Source organism: Euleptes europaea, chromosome 13 (genome assembly GCF_029931775.1).
Source record: "Euleptes europaea isolate rEulEur1 chromosome 13, rEulEur1.hap1, whole genome shotgun sequence".
Classification (NCBI taxonomy): Eukaryota; Metazoa; Chordata; class Lepidosauria; order Squamata; family Sphaerodactylidae; genus Euleptes; species Euleptes europaea.
The window spans coordinates 49747630-49765308 of NC_079324.1; the positions used below are offsets into that span (position 1 = coordinate 49747630).

At 45.3% G+C, this 17679-nt stretch overlaps 1 protein-coding gene across 2 annotated transcripts in view; it reads right to left on the reverse strand.

The window, feature by feature from the left end:
* The window catches only part of KSR2 (kinase suppressor of ras 2), a 251485-nt gene that overhangs the window by 103205 nt on the left and 130601 nt on the right, over positions 1 to 17679 (reverse strand). For both annotated transcript variants that reach the window (XM_056859782.1, XM_056859783.1), the window contains exons 6-8: positions 15102 to 15171; positions 8551 to 8634; positions 6954 to 7021 (exon numbers count right to left, since the gene is read on the reverse strand). In XM_056859782.1, coding sequence (XP_056715760.1) covers positions 6954 to 7021; positions 8551 to 8634; positions 15102 to 15171 — 222 coding nt within the window. The remainder of the gene's footprint in view (positions 1 to 6953; positions 7022 to 8550; positions 8635 to 15101; positions 15172 to 17679) is intronic.

Sequence of the window (17679 nt, forward strand, 5' to 3'; positions counted from 1 at the left end):
GAAACATGGCAAGTACATTCAAAACCGACTTTATACTTTCCTTGGGGATGCTCAGGCCTATCTGGCAGCAAATGGTCTTGAATCCAGGATCTTCCTGTGAACAAAGGGGTTTTGACCGCAAGGCCGCATAGCCGGGAAACAACAAAGACTGTATCCTAACCCTCCAGAAGCGTCCCCGCTTTGCCCACTTCACAGATTCTGTCTGCACAAACCACCCGACTCCCAGAGTCCGCAGAACCACATGCTTATGGACAGCCCTTATCAATTCAACATATACGATGCCTTGGTTAAGGATCTCCATCATGTTCCCCCTTCCAGCATGCATAATTCTTGTGGTTTGGTTACTGGTTTGGTACTAACAAAACCACCACCCGAAAACAAACAAAACCTGCCAACCAGCAGACAGCTAAAGAATGTCCCATAGCCTTATACAGCAAGTACTTTCATCTACTGAAAGTAATGCTCAGTGGCAAATATCCTGAACATAATCCACAAAGTACAGGACAAATTAATTTAGCTACTTCATCGTGGCCCACCAGAGCAAAGATAACCCTCATTTGAGTAATCGCTTTAATTCTCATTAGCCAAAAGGAATTCTATGATTTTTTCCCCCATGTCTTCTTCGCTTGATTAAAGAGTTGACCTTCTTCCATAGAAACTTGTTCATTATAGAAAAGCAATTCCACCTATACATTAGGAAGAACTTCCTGACGGTGAGGGCTGTTCGATGGTGGAATGCACTGCCTCGGAGGGTGGTGGAGTCCCCGTCTTTGGAGGTCCTTAAGCAAAGGCTGAATGGCCATCTGTCGGGAGTGCTTTGATTGTGGGATCCTGCATGGCGGGGGGAGGGTTGGAGTTACTGGGGATGTGGGGGGAGGTAATTGTTAATTTCCTGCATTGGGCAGGAGGTTGGACTAGATGACCCTGGTGCTCCCTTCCAACTCTATGATTCTATAATTCTATTGTTTTACAGTGTGCGTACTGCTGTTTCAAAAATTTTAAATTAAGATTTTAAAAATAGCAATAATCTACTGGCTGTTGGGTTGACTTGTAGTCACGTTCTAGGAGATCTGGTGGACCACGTCAAAACAAAAACAAAACCGGCTTCCTTCTGCAGCTGAAAACAACTCAGTATAAAGTGGGTTCTCGTTGGTATTTGACCCTGGTTGGATTAGAATGTTTTGTGCACAGACACGTAAGTGCTGGAAACGTTCACTAGACCAAACCGGCTTTCTTCATCTTTGTTGGCAATGCAATTATGCTCAAAATTACTGGTCTCAGATATTACTAATTATCACACAAATAGTTGGAATTCCCATCAGATTAGACTCAAGGATTGGTTTATTAAATCCAGTAAGGGGGAAAAAAACTTTCTGGAACCGTTAGATTAGTTATTGGGAGCTTGTTAATTGCTTCTAAGATAGCGTGCGTCAGATATTGGAAGTTGCCAAATGATCCCTATGATCAAAGAATGGCTTATCAAAGCCCTGGAGATTGGAGCAACAGACAAGTAGATAGAATTCACAGGAGCTTTATTTCTCCACCTTCCGTTTTGGAAAAATTGACTCCGTTTACTTCTAATCAGAATAATAATTGTAATTACATTCTCATCGATAGAAATATCTCTCTGTAATGCTAGCTTCTTATAAGGTTATAATAAAAATGATAAGAAAGGAAAATGAAAAGAGAGTCTGTAATTAAAACCCCTACGTACCATCCAGAAACAATACAGAGTCAAAAAGAAAAAGTGGGGGAAAGCCTCAACCCTGAAAAAAATGAAATAGCCAAAAAGGGGTAATTAAGCAAACATACCCCATAAAAATTGATCTACTATACATGTGCAGTTGGGCAAAGAATAAAAGGTAAAGGTGCATTACTGACCCATGGGGTCACGTCATATCATGACGTTTACTAGGCAGACTGTGGGTGAAAACGCATGGTTGCTTTTCAGCCAGAATTCAGCCAGGATCGAACGCAAGAGTTTTGCTGAACATGCGTTCAATCCTGGCTGAATCCTGGCTGAAACAAGAAATAAAGTAGGCTAACGCGACCATGCGTTTTTGCCCTATGTTTACACAGTGGTTTGCCATTGTCTTCCCCAGTTGTCTACATTTTATCCCCATGAGGTACTCATTTTACCGACCTCGGAAGGATGGAAGGCCGAGGCAACCTTGAGCCGGCTACCTGAAACCGACTTCCGTCGGGATCGAACTCAGGTCATGAGCAGAGCTTTTGACTGCAGTACTGCAGCTTACCACTCTGCGCCATGGGGCTCCTGGTCAAAGAATATGATACAATAAAAAACACTAAATGTGTTTCTGCTAAATGCCTTCCTCCGTGGTGCAATAGAAGAATTTCTGATGAATATAAAGGTAATCGCCACACACAAATGTATCCAAATACTTCATATATCAGAAAGTCTCCTCAGGTTTAGTACGTATTGCAGACTTGTAATCGAGTTGGAAGTGAGGAGAATTCTTACAGTCTACATTCATGACACGGCTTCTTTGAAATCCTATCATTAATATATGAGGTGTAGGAACTGGGAGACCACCAAGGAATACCTTGCGAAGGCAAGCAATGGCAAACCACCTCTGAACATCTCTTGCCTTGAAAACCCATCGCCATGAGTCACCTGTGACTTGGTGACAAAAAAAAAAAAGCATATAACCCAATCCAAAAATGAGTAGGATAATATTTGTATGAGCATCCAACAGCATTCAAGAGCAACTGGAAGAATTCTGCAGTTCTGTTGCCATAGGAGGCAGAGTTTTCACCACCTGCTCTGCTCCCTCCCTTGTGGCGTAGTTGGCTGATGACAGGTAGATCTGTTGCATTTGGTAGTTTGCTGCAGTTACTATTTTCTCCTAATTGTCAGCTGCTTTGGGTCTGAGCTGAGTGGAGAAAAGCCGGCGAAAAGTACCCAAATAAATAAAGCTGCCCACAGGCAAATTGCTGAGGTCACCTGAGTTCCTCAATGCATTTTTAATCCTGCTGCTGAAGACGTCTCGTTATATGCAATAAGCAACTAATTAAAAGCGTTTAATGACAAAAATATTCCCAGTGTAGGTTGTATTTAGCAAGAGGAAAGGCAGTAGGTTCATGAGCGCTAAATGAAATGCATATTTGAGACTGAATTTGCAAGCCTTCCTCCTTCCAGGTAATTAAAAAAAACCTCCCGTCCTTTCACACACGGAACACTTCATGATAAAGAAAAGTCATTCCTAGTGTGAAAAAAAAATCTTCTGGGACCAGTGAATCTTCATATCTCCTGCAGGGAATGAAGCACAAATCTTAGCAACGGCACTGCAGATCCAAACATCCAGAAGCTTGGCATTGCCCCTCTGTGTAAGCAAAAGGATACACCTCATGGACTCAGAGCACTTAAAGTTGCCAAGTGACCAGAAAAAACAAAAACAAAAATAGCCTGGCTTTCTCCTCTCCTTTGAATGGGAATTTTATCTGCAGAAATCAGCAAGTGAAGCTTTTCATGACACAAAGCCAATTTGTTTCATCTACAGCCACGACTGATCTTGCCACAGTCGTGGATTTTATAGATACATTCAGACTAGACTACTACAACATACTCTACCTAGGGCGGCCTTTGAAGACTGTCCAGGAACAACCGCAACGGGCTCAAAAACCACAGCAGCCAGATTATCTACAGACAACTGCAGGCATCCAAATTACATCAGTTACCCATCTGTTTTGCCCCTCTGCTTTGTCATCGACAAAAAGAGCTCAAAGGTGTTGCAAGGAAGCCTTTCACGAGCAGGGAGTTCCAAACAAGTGGCATGTATATGAAGATGCCTTATGCCGAGCCAGATCACTGGCCCATCTATCTCAGCTTTGCTGATTCTGCTGCAGTCTCCGGGGTCTCAGGCAGAGAAGAGTTTTTCTTACCACTGTGCACCAGAGACCCTTTTAGATGGAGACTGAAGATGGAACCTTCTGCAATTCAATACGTGTGCTACTACGTCATGGATCCTGCCTTGAACTATATGTAATTCTATTCATACCAATATAGGAAGCGTACCTAATCAGACCACTGCCCATGTAGCTCAGTATAGCTACTTTGAGTGCCAGAGAGCTTTTCCAGCTCTGCTTCCTGATTTTTTTTAAAAAACTGGGGATGTCAGGGATTTAATCGGGGACCTTCTGCAAGGTATTTACTTGAAGCCTTGAGCCATGGCCCTTTGCCCTAACATATACAGCTACCTTCTATGAAGCCAGGCCATCAGTCCTCCTAGCTCAGCATCATCTACTCTGATGACTGGCAGCAGCTCTCCCAGGTCTCAGGCAGAGGACGATTCTTTCCCAGTACCTGCTACCTGAGATCCTTTAACTGGAAATGTCAAGGACTGATCCTGGGGCCTGTACATGCCGAGAGCCCCTCTCTAAAGGCCACTAAAAATTCAGTGAGCCCTTACAAAAGGAAGCTTAATCTTAAAATCAATATTCCCCCAGAGTTTGCACAGTGATTTTAAGGAATTAGACTGGAGAGTCAACTATACTGGCATTGACAATTGTATCAATTAATAGTAAGCTCTCCTTCCCTGGAGGTTTTCAAGCAGAGACTAGATGGCCATCTGTCAGCAATGCTAATCCTGTGACCTTAAGCAGATGATGAGTGGGAGGGCACCTTGGCCATCTTCTGGGTACTGGGTGTGTGTGGGGGAGGTAGTTGTGAATTTCCTGCATTGTGCAGCGGGTTGGACTAGATGACCCTGGTGGTGCCTTCCAACTCCATGATTCTATGATCATTCAATTTTGTAATTCTGTCCGAGATTTTTTTCAGAGCATTTTCTAATTTTGAAATCCAGTTCTTTATATTTTACACATGTTGCGTATGTCATATATGTATTGCTGTATATTGCTTCTATTCTATTGTGTAATAATTTTTTAAAAATTCAGTGAGCACAATTCAAGAGTCTAAGAAGTCCTGCAACAGAATAAACAAATGAATTCAACTGTAACCAAGGGATCAACGTGCCTGTATTTGTGGATCCTCAATTCTGGAGGACTTGCCTCATTACATCCGATTTTGCCCATTGTATGCAGGCCCCAGGGCTAAATTTTTGGCAGGTATATTATTCGGTATCAATACACACTCGGATGCAGAGAAAATTATATTTCTGTTATCAGATATTGTTGCATATGCATATAGAGTCTCTTTGTTGGCTCTTTTAGCAAAGAAAATAAGGTCTCACGTGGCATCGGAAGGAGCAGCTACTTTCTTTTAAATTGAAATGTTTTAGTATATCCCATTATCTATTTAATATTTCACTTGTGAATCTATTGCATTTTTATTTTATTTATTTGTTTTAGCAAATTGTGATGGCTAATGGCTATATACCATAAAATTTTCATTCATTCCACTGTATGTCATGAACTAGCTACGAAGAAGGTTTTTCTCCCTGCCCCACCCATCTCACCTCAGAAAAAGAGGGTGAGCAGAGCAGAACTTCCTCTGCGAATCTCAGAAGACTGGAAGGCATATGTGCAGTATCAAAAGCAGCAAGCTCCATGTTTGTTGTTTTTTTCTTATAGCAGAGAATGCAGAACAACTTTGATCTACCTATTTGTAGTTTGGTAATTTTAATTATTTTTATGCCTCTTCATGATTTTACTGTATTGTACATTGTGAGCCGCCTCGATCCGGTTCTCTGTTGAGATGATGTGGAAATAGGCTCGCCAGGTCCCTCTTCACCACAGGCGGGAGGTTTTTGGGGCGAAGCCTGAGGAGGGCGGGGTTTGGGGAGGGGAGGAACTTCAATGCCATAGAGTCCAATGGCCAAAGTGGCCATTTTCTCCAGGTGAACTGATCTCTATCGGCTGGAAATCAGTTGTAATAGCAGGAGATCTCCAGCTAGTTCCCGGCAGTTGGCAACCCTATGTGGAAATGTTCCAAACAAATAATTAAGTGCAGTTAGAATAACATTTAATTTTACAATTTTTAAAGTGACTCTATGGCATTGAAGTCCCTCCCCTCCCCAAACCCCGTCCTCCTCAGGCTCCACCCCAAAAACCTCCCGCCGATGGCAAAGAGGGACCTGGCTCCATAGCACAGGACATGCGTTGCATGCGGAATGCCTCAGTCCCCAGCATTAAGACAGCAGATGCTTGGAAAGACCTTTCTCTGCCTAAGATCTTGAAAAGCCACTGAGATAGACTGACCGATGGTCTGAGTTGACACAAGGCAAGTTTATCTGCTTTACTATTATCCATGTGCTTCATAGGTTTATCTGCTTTACTATTATCCATGTGCTTCATAGGTTTATCTGCTTTTCTATTATCCATGCGCCTTTGCGCTTGTTGGCCAGAACATTGGAAGCAGGGGCAGGTTTGACTTAATGGGGCTATGTGTGTGTGTGTTAAGTACCATCAAGTCGTTTCTGACTCATGGCGACCCTACAAATCAATGCCTTCCAAAACGTCCTATCATTAACAGCCTTGCTCAGGTCTTGCAAATTGAGGGCCATGCCAACGTAAAGGGTCAATCCATCTCATGTTGGGTTTTCCTTTTTCCCTCACTGCCTTCAACTTTTCCTTTTCCAGTGAGTCTTATCTTCTCATAAGGTGACCAAAGTATGATAGCCTCAGTTTAGTCATTTTATCTTCTAGGGACATTTCGGGCTTGATTTGATCTAGAACCCACTTGTTTTTGGTTGTCCACAGTATCCGTAAAACTCTCCTCTAACACCACATTTCAATACGCTATCCCATATAACAAGGTTTTGTTTTTAGAGGTGTATGAAATGGAAGCTAAAAATGTTAATGAAAGCTGAAAATGTCAAGGAAGGGCTTGGAACACGGCCCCATGTGGCTAGGAACCCTCTCAATCTGCAGAGAAAAGCAGCTAAAAAAGGCCATTCATAATAACATAAGAACATTCTCTGTTCCAGGCTGCAAAGGCAGTGGGAAGACTTCAGAAATGCAGTAGCCACTCTTACCTCCACGGTGGATGATCAGAAGGTGACACGGTGGGGCCTCTTTGGTACATTTGTTGTGGCACTTTAGCCTAATACAAAGTGAGACAAAAAGGGGGGGGTATTCATCATTAGCAGCAAGGAAGAGATGCATTCCGCTTGTGGGCTAGCTGACAAGAAGAGAAACTTGTGATCTGCTCATCCATGTTTTGTTCATAGCACGATGTGTCAACTGGCCATCTAATGTTAGGGCTTTTTCACACATTACGGAGTGCACGGGTTGGATTTGGGGTCCTCACCCTGTGTGAGACATAACACAATCGCACATGAATTGTAGGTTCTTCTTAATTCCTGTCTGTGCAGTGCCCAACGAGGATCAGAGCATGATTCGTGTCTGGTAGCAACGTAAAGACCAACAAAATGTCCAAAGTATAAGCTTCTGAGAATCAGATACTGGAAATCTTGTTGGTCTTTAAGGTGCTGCCGGACTTGAATCTTGCTCTTCTACTGCAGACCAACATGGGAGGGGCCGTAGCTCAATGGTAGAGCATCTGCTTGGCATGCAGAAGGTCCCAGGTTCAATCCCCGGCATCTCCAGTTAAAGGGACAAGGCAAGTAGTGATGTGAAAGACCTTTGCCTGAGACCCTGGAGAGCTGCTGCCAATCTGAGTAGACAATACTGACTTTGATGGACTCTATTCAGCATAAGGCAGCTTCATGTGTTCAAGGCCAACCACCTGAAACCAATTACGAACAGGCACACACGGAGAAGGAGCTTGATCTCCCGCCTTGCACCATTTCCCCAGCTGGTGGGAAAACTCCCCGTGTGTCCCAAATGGTACACCATGGGACTGTGGAGAACACCATAGCCTAAGCTTTCCACACAATCTCATGTCTCCAGAACAGGGCTGAACAACACACACACAGAAGGAGAAGGCAAAGTAGACTGTACCGCATTCAAATGAACATGGGTGTGTGTGTGAAATTTCTGAAACTTCCTCTCCCGATTCAATGTATTTGGCTGGCAGGCACAAGAAATTATGCTCTTGAGCATGCTCAGCAGCACACTGTCCTCTCTGGTCACCAGTAAGCCCGTCCACTGCTTGTTCCCCCATTCATACCCAAGTTTGCTTGAGAATAGGCAAGAGATGGCAGAAAGGGCTTTCTGGTGGAAAAATCAATACAAACTTGGCCCAAACTCTGGCTAAGGATTGGTCTTGGCTCTGACTGTGGACAGGATTTCTGAACTGGGAACCACCCCTTGGCTAATCCCCCTGGGGTTGCCAACCTCCAGGAAGTAGCTGGAGATCTCTCGCTATTACAGCTGATCTCCAGCTGATAGAGATCAGTTCACCTGGAGAAAATGGCCGCTTTGGCAACTGGATTCTACGGCTTTGAAGTCCCTCCCCTCTGCAAACCCTGCCCTCCTCAGGCTCTGCCCCAGAAACCTCCGGCCAGTGGCGAAGAGGGACCTGGCAACCCTAAATCTCCCTCATGCTCTCACATGTGTGCTCCGACTGTTCTCAAAGCGTGAGCCCTTGGTGCTAAAAATAAACACATAAAATAAGCTACGTTCGCTTTAACTCGGGGAAGACAAAGCTGGTAGAATTAAAAGACCTACTTGCAGTTTTTACATTTCAGCCCAAACAACATCCCTTTCCCGCAGACGGTGCATGTCTGTGACATCCAATACTTGGTGGAAAACCTGCAGCAAGAGAGACAGAAAGAGATTGACCCCTGTTAAGCAAAAGCCCTTCCTCGAAACAGGAGCATCTGTTCCGTACTCAATCCAATTGCTCTCTCCTCCCTAGCCCTCCTTCTCCGGTCTCCAGGAGCACCAGATTTTCTTATTGGTTCCGGTTTAGTAGCCAGAACAAACCGATTACGTGGGTTCCTTCCAGATGTTCTGTGACTTGAGAGGGAAGTCTGAGCATGTGCAATACACCAAAATGCCCAAAAGATGTTAGGAAAGGGAATTAGGAAAGGGGGAAAAGGTGACCCCCAAAAAGTTCTAATTCCTCTCAAAAGTCTATGCACAGGGAACAAAGTACAAACTGCAGTGGGAATGTATGAGCCCCCCTGCCCCCAATTTCATAGATTGCAGTATTTCATTAATCCCCAAACATGATATATTTCCTCCTATTTGTTCATCCTACCAGAGGCTATGAGACACATGACTTGTTCTATCAGAATTTCCCTGGATATGTTGCAGAAGAAGCCCTATGAAGCCACAATGGATCCACTCATTGCCTTTTGCTTTCTTCCCCACATCCCAGCCCAGAGAATAAAAAATGAATAAACAGGCTGGTCACAAAGAACAGATGCTCAGGTCCTTTTTCCATATAAAAACAGTCACCCCAGACTAGTGGTTCTATTTCTACTCACAGTCTCACAGAGTGGTAGCTACAATAGAATCAGAGGCAAACCAGATGGTGATCTAGAGAGGCAGGGAAATGTCTCCTGAAAGTTTTTTCTCTTTTCCTTCGTTGTAGAATTTGCTAAAGTAGTAGAAGGAAGGGGTGCTTAACCTATCACCCTACAAAGTTTTTCTCATCAAATCCCTAGTTCAAACTGCTAGACCTTCTGCAGGGGAAAAGACACACATATTTTGTATTATTTTCCATGCAGAGAGAAAAGTAGCAATGTATTTGTGGGGTGGGGGGCATCAAGAGAGATTTTCAGTTCAAGGAAATGGCCGATGTTCAGCTGCTGTCATCCAATTTTTGGAGCTCCTTTTCCCCATGGCAGCAGGAAGCATAGAATCATAGAGTGGGAAGGGACCTCCAGGGTCATCTAGTCCAACCCCTTGCACAATGCAGGACATTCACAACTATGCCCCCCCACACACACCCCAGCAACCCCTACTCCTTGCCCAAAAGATGGCAAAAAAAAAAAAAATCCTCCAGGATCCTTGGCCAATCTGGCTTGGGGGGAAATTGCTTCTTGACCCCAAAGTGGTGACTGGCATTACCCAGGGCATGTATGAAAGGGCCATGACAGCCAAACTCTGATGCAACCCTTCCTGCCCTCCCTCTCATGATCTGCCTAAGGAGTCAAGGCAAACACAAATGGAGGAATTACACGTGTCCCAAATCTGCTAAACCATTTCCAGAGCAGAACATCCATTTTCAGAATCTACATTTTCCATGCTTGCATCATTGCACCGTACGCACATTTACTTATTTATCTCAAGGCAAAAATCATTAGACACAAAACTAAGCCAAGGAAAGACAGAAAAAAAGCATAAGGCACACAATAGATAAAACAGCGCAAACCACCTCTGAACGTCTCTTGCCTTGAAAACCCTATAGAGTCACCCTAAGCCAGCTGCGACTTGACAGCACACACACACAGGCCAGAAGCAGACCATAAATCAAAAGAGGCTAAAACCCTTTAGTTAAAAGCCTGGGTTAAAAAAAAAAAAAGGTTTTAGCTTGGTCCCCAAAGGAAAGACAGGTACGTGGCAGATGAGTAGGGTTGTCAACCTCCAGGTACTAGCCGGAGATCTCCTGCTATTACAACTGATCTCCAGCCGATAGAGATCAGTTCCCCTGGAGAAAAGGGCCACTTTGGCAATTGGACTCTATGGCATTGAAGTCCCTCCCCGAACCTCACTCTCCTTAGTCTCTGCCCCAAAAACCTCCCGCCGATGGCAAAGAGGGACCTGGCAACCCTACAGATGAGCCTCAAGGTGGATGGCATTCCAAAAGCAAGACGCCACCACTGAAAAAGCCCAGTCCCTGGTCACCATCCACCTCACCTTTGCAGGCGGGGTCAGGGAGAACAGGCCTTCAGTGAGGGTTCCCAGGAGGTTTTTTGGGTGGGGAGGGACTTCAGTGCCATAGAGTCCAATTGCCAAAGTGGCCATTTTCTCCAGGTGAACTGATCTCTAGCGGCTGGAGATCAGTTGTAATAGCAGGAGATCTCAAGCTATTACCTATAGGTTGGCAACCCTACCTTCAGCAGAGGATCTTCACTGGTGGGCTGGACCATGTGGGTTGAGGTGGTCCTTCAAGTGCCCTGGCCCAGGCCATTTAGGACCTTAAAGGTAAAAACCAGCACTGTGAATTCTTCCTGGACAAAGGCAGCCAGGCAGCCTGTGCTGAGGTGCAGCACGTAGACCCCCCCCCCTTGGCTAGCCTGTGCGGCAAGGGGAGATCCGAGTGAGCCAAGTCCAGCAGCTGCAGAAGGTCTTTTGCCAAACAAGGCCACTAAGCAGTCTGGACCATTTGCAAAAAGAGGGTCCAGAGCCACCTCTGGTTCCAGCTGCCTGCATGTGTCGCCTCTTCCACCCGGAGATCTTGCCTATTCCCATTTCTTCCAAGGAATACATGAGAGCAGAGGAAGGGGGAGGCCTGCTCGCACAAAACAGATGTAAGGTCCACCGATAACGTACAGCGGTTTTATCAGCAGTAGCTGGAGCCTTATCTGAAGTGACATCAGAATGGAAATAGAGTTATAAGGGGCTCTTTCGAATCTGAAGCGGGAGGAGGTTACCAAAGACGCACGCACCGATACTCTTCCGCTTATCAGCAATTGGTGGTGTTGGGTTAGAGATTTTGATGCAGTAAATTGCAGCACCTAAGCAGACTCCGGAGAAATATTTCCCACCAAACTTCTTTTCCCTGGCTGTATTGCATGTGCGTCTGTGTTATTTAGGGGAGGGGAAAGCATTCTCACTCTCCACTGAAGGGATGTCACTGGAAAGAACAATTTCGTTTTTTGTGGAAGGATGCTTTGTTGCCAAGGACAGCCAGTGTAGTGGTTAGAACGTCAGACTAGGATCTTGAAGTTCCAAGTTTGAATCCCCACTCCACCCTGGAAGTTTGCTAGGTGACCTTGGGCCTTGAACTTTGGAGTGGGACAAACTTTCAGCCTAACCTACCTCACGGGTTTTGTCGTGTGGGTAAAACGGAAGAGTGGAGAATGACGTAAGCTGCTTTGGGTCCCCACTGCGATGAAAATTGGGCCGCAACATTGGTGTAACCCCTCCTGCCCTCCCTCTCACAATCTGCCTCAGTTTACAGAATCAATTGCAATGGACCAGAGGCCCCAACATGAAGCTAAGAAGTAGAATCCTATTTTTTTTTTGCCATCTTTTAGCAGGAGCTGGAGGGAGGGGGATAATAGCAGGAGGAGGAGGAGAAGGAGAAGGAGGAGAAGAAGAAGGAGAAGGAGAAGGAGGAGGAGAAGAAGAAGAATTGGTTTTTATATGCTGACTTTTTCTACCACTTAAGGGAGACTCAAACCGGCTTACAATCACCTTCCCCTCCCCACAAGAGACACCTTGTGAGGTAGGTGGGGCTGAGAGAATGTGACTGGCCCAAGGTCACCCAACTGGCTTCATGTGTCGGAGTGGGGGAACAAATCCAGTTCACCAGATTAGTGTCCGCCACTCATGCGGAGGAGTGGGGAATCAAACCTGCATCTCCAGATCAGAGTCCACTGCTCCAAACCACAGCTCTTAACCACTACACCACACTGGCTCTCCATGAACATTAGAGCACAGCTAAATGAGACAACAGGAAGGTCTCTAATCAATTTACCCATTTTATAAAAATTAAATAGCAGCTGCCAGCGATAGAAGACAATGCCGATCGGGACTGAGGGACCTGAGGAATGGGTCCATGCTCAAGCAGATTGTTTTGGAGCAGCGGCACAAAAACAGCCTAAATAAATAAATAAATGTTGTTTCCCCCAATTAAAATCGCCCACCCACACATACATGCATATCCTGGAGCTATCTCCTCAGTGGGGGGGAAAGCACGCAGGTCCCGTAAAGTGACCTTCCTCCAGCACCCTGGCTGCAATCCAAATCACACACAACGCAGCTATTAACTTATAAAAATGTGAGAGATCCATTAAATGGATGTCCTGCTGTCATGTCTGGCTCATCCCACCTCCACACACGCACAAAGCCACTGATTAAGACCTCTTGGCATGACCGCAGGTGACCGGCATCCACACCCCAGTCGCTTGCAGCCTGCTTCCTTTCTGGCTGAATGGGCAAAGAGATCGTCACCAGAGCACTTTGGGTCAATTCTCCTGCTCCCAGCTTCTCCCTTCCATTCTTATTCCTTGACACCACCTGGAGTTTCATATAGGATTGTGGACCCTAATAATTAACATCCTTTTGACTTTGAAGAAGAAGAAGAGCTGGTTTCTATAGGCCAATTTTCTCTGCCACTTAAGGAGAATCGAACCGGCTTGCAATCGCCTTCCCTTCCACAACAGACACCTTGTGAGGTAGGTGGGGCTGAGAGAGTTCTGAGAGAACTGTGACTAGCCCATGCTCACCCAGAAGGCTTCATGTGTAGGAGTGGGGAATCAAACCCAGTTCTCCAGTTTAGGGTCTGCCGCTCATGTGTAGGAGTGGGGAATCAAACCCGGTTCTCCGGAATTAGAGTCCATTGCTCCTAACCACCACACCACGCTGGCTCTCCAGACAACGCTGCGTCTCTTTGGCGCCAGTTCAGTGTGTTTTAGCAAGGAGTTCTGATGCTCCATTTGCAAAAACCTTTGTGTTTGAGGTAACATCATCACAAGTGAGCTGTGAGTTCTCTTCAATCCCTGCATGTGTGGTGCCTGATTAGGATCTGAACCATGTGGAGAAGAGCCTTCAGCATTTCTCCCCTGTACCATCTTCCTAGGTTGAAACAGTCCTGGGGGTTGCTGTTGGGGAAACCTATGTCTGTCCCAGGGAATATTCCCCTCCAATAGCTCCCCCTGAGCTCTGCCTGAAGCCAGCTCTACACATAAGCAAAGCAAAAAAAGGGTTGTCACAGGACCTTCCCCCGAGCAACAGTGCTTCTCAAGAAGAAGTGTGAGACCACACTTGGAATACTATGTACAGTTCTGGTCACCACACCTAGGAAAGGATATTGCAGAGCTTGAGAAGGAGCAGAAAAGAGCAATCCAAATGATCAGGGCACTAGAGCAACCAGTGCCGGATTAACGTATTAGGTAAACAAGCTATAGCTTAGGGCCCCCACTCTCTTGGGCCCCCCAAAAAAATTAAAGGAAAAAAAACCTGGATGTACATTTCCAAAATAGAAGATAAAAAACAAATAAAATAAAATCTACATACAGCAACAGTGCTTTGTGTTGAGTAGGCTCCTATGATGTAAGTAATGGGCCCCGCCTGCTAGCCTGCTCCCTAAAATATCACTGGTTTGCTCATTTCTATATATAGGGTTTTGTTATGTGCAAATGGCTTTAGATACCTATTAGGTCCATAAATTACCATATACCATATATTCAACACAAAAAACAGCGACAATTTGTTGTTGGCAAAGGACAGCTGGACATATAAAAAGCCCCATTACCTTCAATAGCTTAGGGCCTCATCAAACCTAAATCCGGCCGTGAGAGCAACTGCCCTATGAGGAGCAGTTCAAACGCTTGGGGCAGATTAGCTTGGAAAGAAGGCGGCTAAGGGGAGACCTGATAGAGGTCTATAAAATTATGCATGGTATAGAGAGAGTGGGCAGGGAGAAGCTTTTCTCCCTCTCTCATAATACTAGAACGCGGGGTCATCTGCTGGAGGGTGAGAGACTCAAAACTGATAAAAGGAAGTATTTCTTCACATAATGCATCGTTAAATTGTGGAACTCCCTGCCCCAGGATGTGGTGATGGCTGCCAACTTGGAAGGCTTTAAGAGGGGAGTGAACATGTTCATGGATAGAGTTGCCAACCACCAGGTAATGGCAGAAGATCTCCTGCTATTACAAGTGATCTCCAGCCGATAGAGATCAGTTCACCTGGAGAAAATGGCTGCATTGGCAATTGGACTCTATGGCATTTAAGACCCTCCCCTCCCCAAACCCCACCCTCCTCAGGCCTCACCCCAAAAATCTCCCGCCAATCACAAAGAGGGACCTGACAACTCTATTCATGGAGGAGAAAGGTATTCATGGCTACTAGTCAAAATGGATACTAGTCATGATGTATACCTATTCATTCCAGGATCAGAGGAGCATGCCTATTGTATTAGGTGCATTGAAACACAGGCAGGATAATGCTGCAGTCATCCTGTGGGCTTCCTAGAGGCACCTGGTTGGCCACTGTGTGAACAGACTGCTGGACTTGTTGGGCCTTGGTCTGATCCAGCAGGGCCTTTCTTATGTTCTTCAGATTTAAAAAACCCACAGACTGGTAATTCACTATCTTACCTATGCTTGATTGAGTTTCCCAGATCTCGTCGAGGGATTTGCGGGGACCAGCGAGGTACTGAGAGCGTATCTGCAAGAGAGAAATCACAGCAGAAGTGATTAATGGCCAAGGAGGAAAATCCAGACGTCTCCACCACAAAGGTTCTGGCTTCGCATGTGCCAATCGTGACTCTGCGGAAGGGTTGTGGTTTCGTGTCAGAACATTGAGTTTGCATGCAGAAGGTACCAGGTTCCACCTTGGGAATCGCCAGTTAAAGCACCTCAGGGCGTAGGTGCTGGGAAGGACCTTTCTCTTCCTGAGACCCTAGAGAGTCACTATCAGGGTACACAATACTGTGCTAAATGGACGAACAGTCTGACTCCCAATATGACTTCATACACTCCATGTGCGCGGGTGCCAAACATTCTGAAATATTCCAAAACCACTAAACGACAAACCAGGTCAAAATTGTACTTATAAAAAATGGTTGGGATGAGAGAAACTGTTCATTGGGTTGACACAGGAAATAACGTTACAGAATGCTAATTAGAGATCGCTAAGTTTTATTTTGAAGGGGGAAATTGCAGCCGGGGGTGGGGGCATGGGAGTTACGTAGCTTTGGGATCTAAAAAAACAACACTGAATAGCACTTTTAATAATAAAATGCAAACATCCACCATGGACGAAAGATAGGAAAGCTAAGTGACAAAAGATAAAATCAGTACCACCGCACAGGTTGAATAGTGATGTTTGATATGTGTGAGTGATATTACTGAAGAATTATTAAAGACGAGGGCGCTTCCATGCCAGACATTTTCTTCACTGCTGACACACTACCTCACGCATTTCTTTCAGAAAAAGCCATAGAATGATTCAGACCATTTTATTCCTGTGTTTTTCCTGTTATGATCCTGCTTTCCCTCTGAGTGACAATTTAACACAAGATTTTAAAACTTCCACTACATTTGCAAGGCGATCCTTTCAGCTATTAACTGACTGTAGCTCTCTCCCACACCTGGGGTAGGTGAAATTGTGTAGAAGAAGAAGAAGAAGAAGAAGAAGAAGAAGAAGAAGAAGAAGAAGAAGAAGAAGAAGAAGAGAAGAGGGAGAAGGAGAAGGAGGAGAGAAGAGAAGAGAAAAGAGAAGAGAAGAGAAGAGAAGAGAAGAGAAGAGAAGAGAAGAGAAGAGAAGAGAAGAGAAGAAGAGTGAACTAGCAAGGGTGTCAGAAGAAGAGGAAGAAGAGTTGGTTTTTAGATGCCGACTTCCTCTACCACTTAAGGAAGAATCAAACCGGCTTACAATCACCTCCCCCTCCCCAAAACAGACACACTGTGAGGTAGGTGAGGCTGAGAAACTGTGACTAGCCCAAGGTCACCCAGCAGACTTCATATGGAGGAGTAAGGAAACCAACCCAGTCCACCACTCCAAACCACCGCTCTTAACCACTACACCACGCTGGTGGAGTGGGGAAACAAACCTGGTTCACCCGATTAAAGTCTGCCACTCATGTGGAGAAGTGGGGAATAAAATTCAGTTCTCCAGATTAGAGTGTGATGCTGCTAACCACTATACCACACAGGCTGATTAAAAAAATTATACAGAACTAGCATATTGTGTTAGTTAAAAAAAACCCACTTTGGGTTGTCTGGAATCCTGCTAACACTAATACTCACCAAATCTCTCTTCAGCGTGGTGTAGTGGTTAAGAGCAGTGGTTTGGAGCAGTAGACTCTGATCTGGAGAACCGGGTTTGGTTCCCCACTCCTACACATGAGCGGCAGACGCTAATCTGGTGAACTGCATTTGTTTCCCCACTCCTACACATGAAGCCAGCTGGGTGACCTTGGGCTAGTCACACTCTCTCAGCCTCACCTACCTCACAGGGTGTCTGTTGTGGGGAGGGGAAGGGAAGGTGATTGTAAGCCGGTCTGATAAAAACCAACTCCTCTTCCTCTTCTTCTGACACCCTTGCTAGTTCACTTGAAATGCAGCCATTGAATACACAGTTAAAAGAACCACAGCTCTGCAACATGAAAACTCAGCGCATCTCCCTTAGAATACCGGCAGCTCTCCTTGTTTCACTTCTGCCCCTCAGAGATTCTTGTAGTATTCTGACTTGATAACTGCAGAATTGGATTTTTTTTTCCCCATTTCATCACAGCACAATCTCTTTGTGTCCAAATGCTTGACATTTATTCCTGTCCGTTCCACTTCTGGTCAATTTAGGACAAAGCTTTTCTATGAAGCTTTTGCGGGTCTCCACTTGTAAGAATAAATAAATACATTGCGACTGGCAGAAAGGCTATTTGGGCATCGCTAGGAGCATTAGTTCTTCGGAAGGCAGAGGCTCTTCGTGCTAACAGAAAAATCAATATGCTTCTCCGCGTCCAAAATGCCATCCGGCAGGGATATAAGTCTGGGCCTACAGAAATCTGACCACCTCCAGCCACCAAGCCGACTCCGGCAGTGACCCCAGGGTTTACTATGTATACCCGTCAATCCTTCTACAAACACGCTCCTGAGGTTTTTTTTATATAGGCTGAGAACGCTTCTGTTTGCTTTCATATCCTATTTTAATAATACAGGTGGAGGTGTTTTT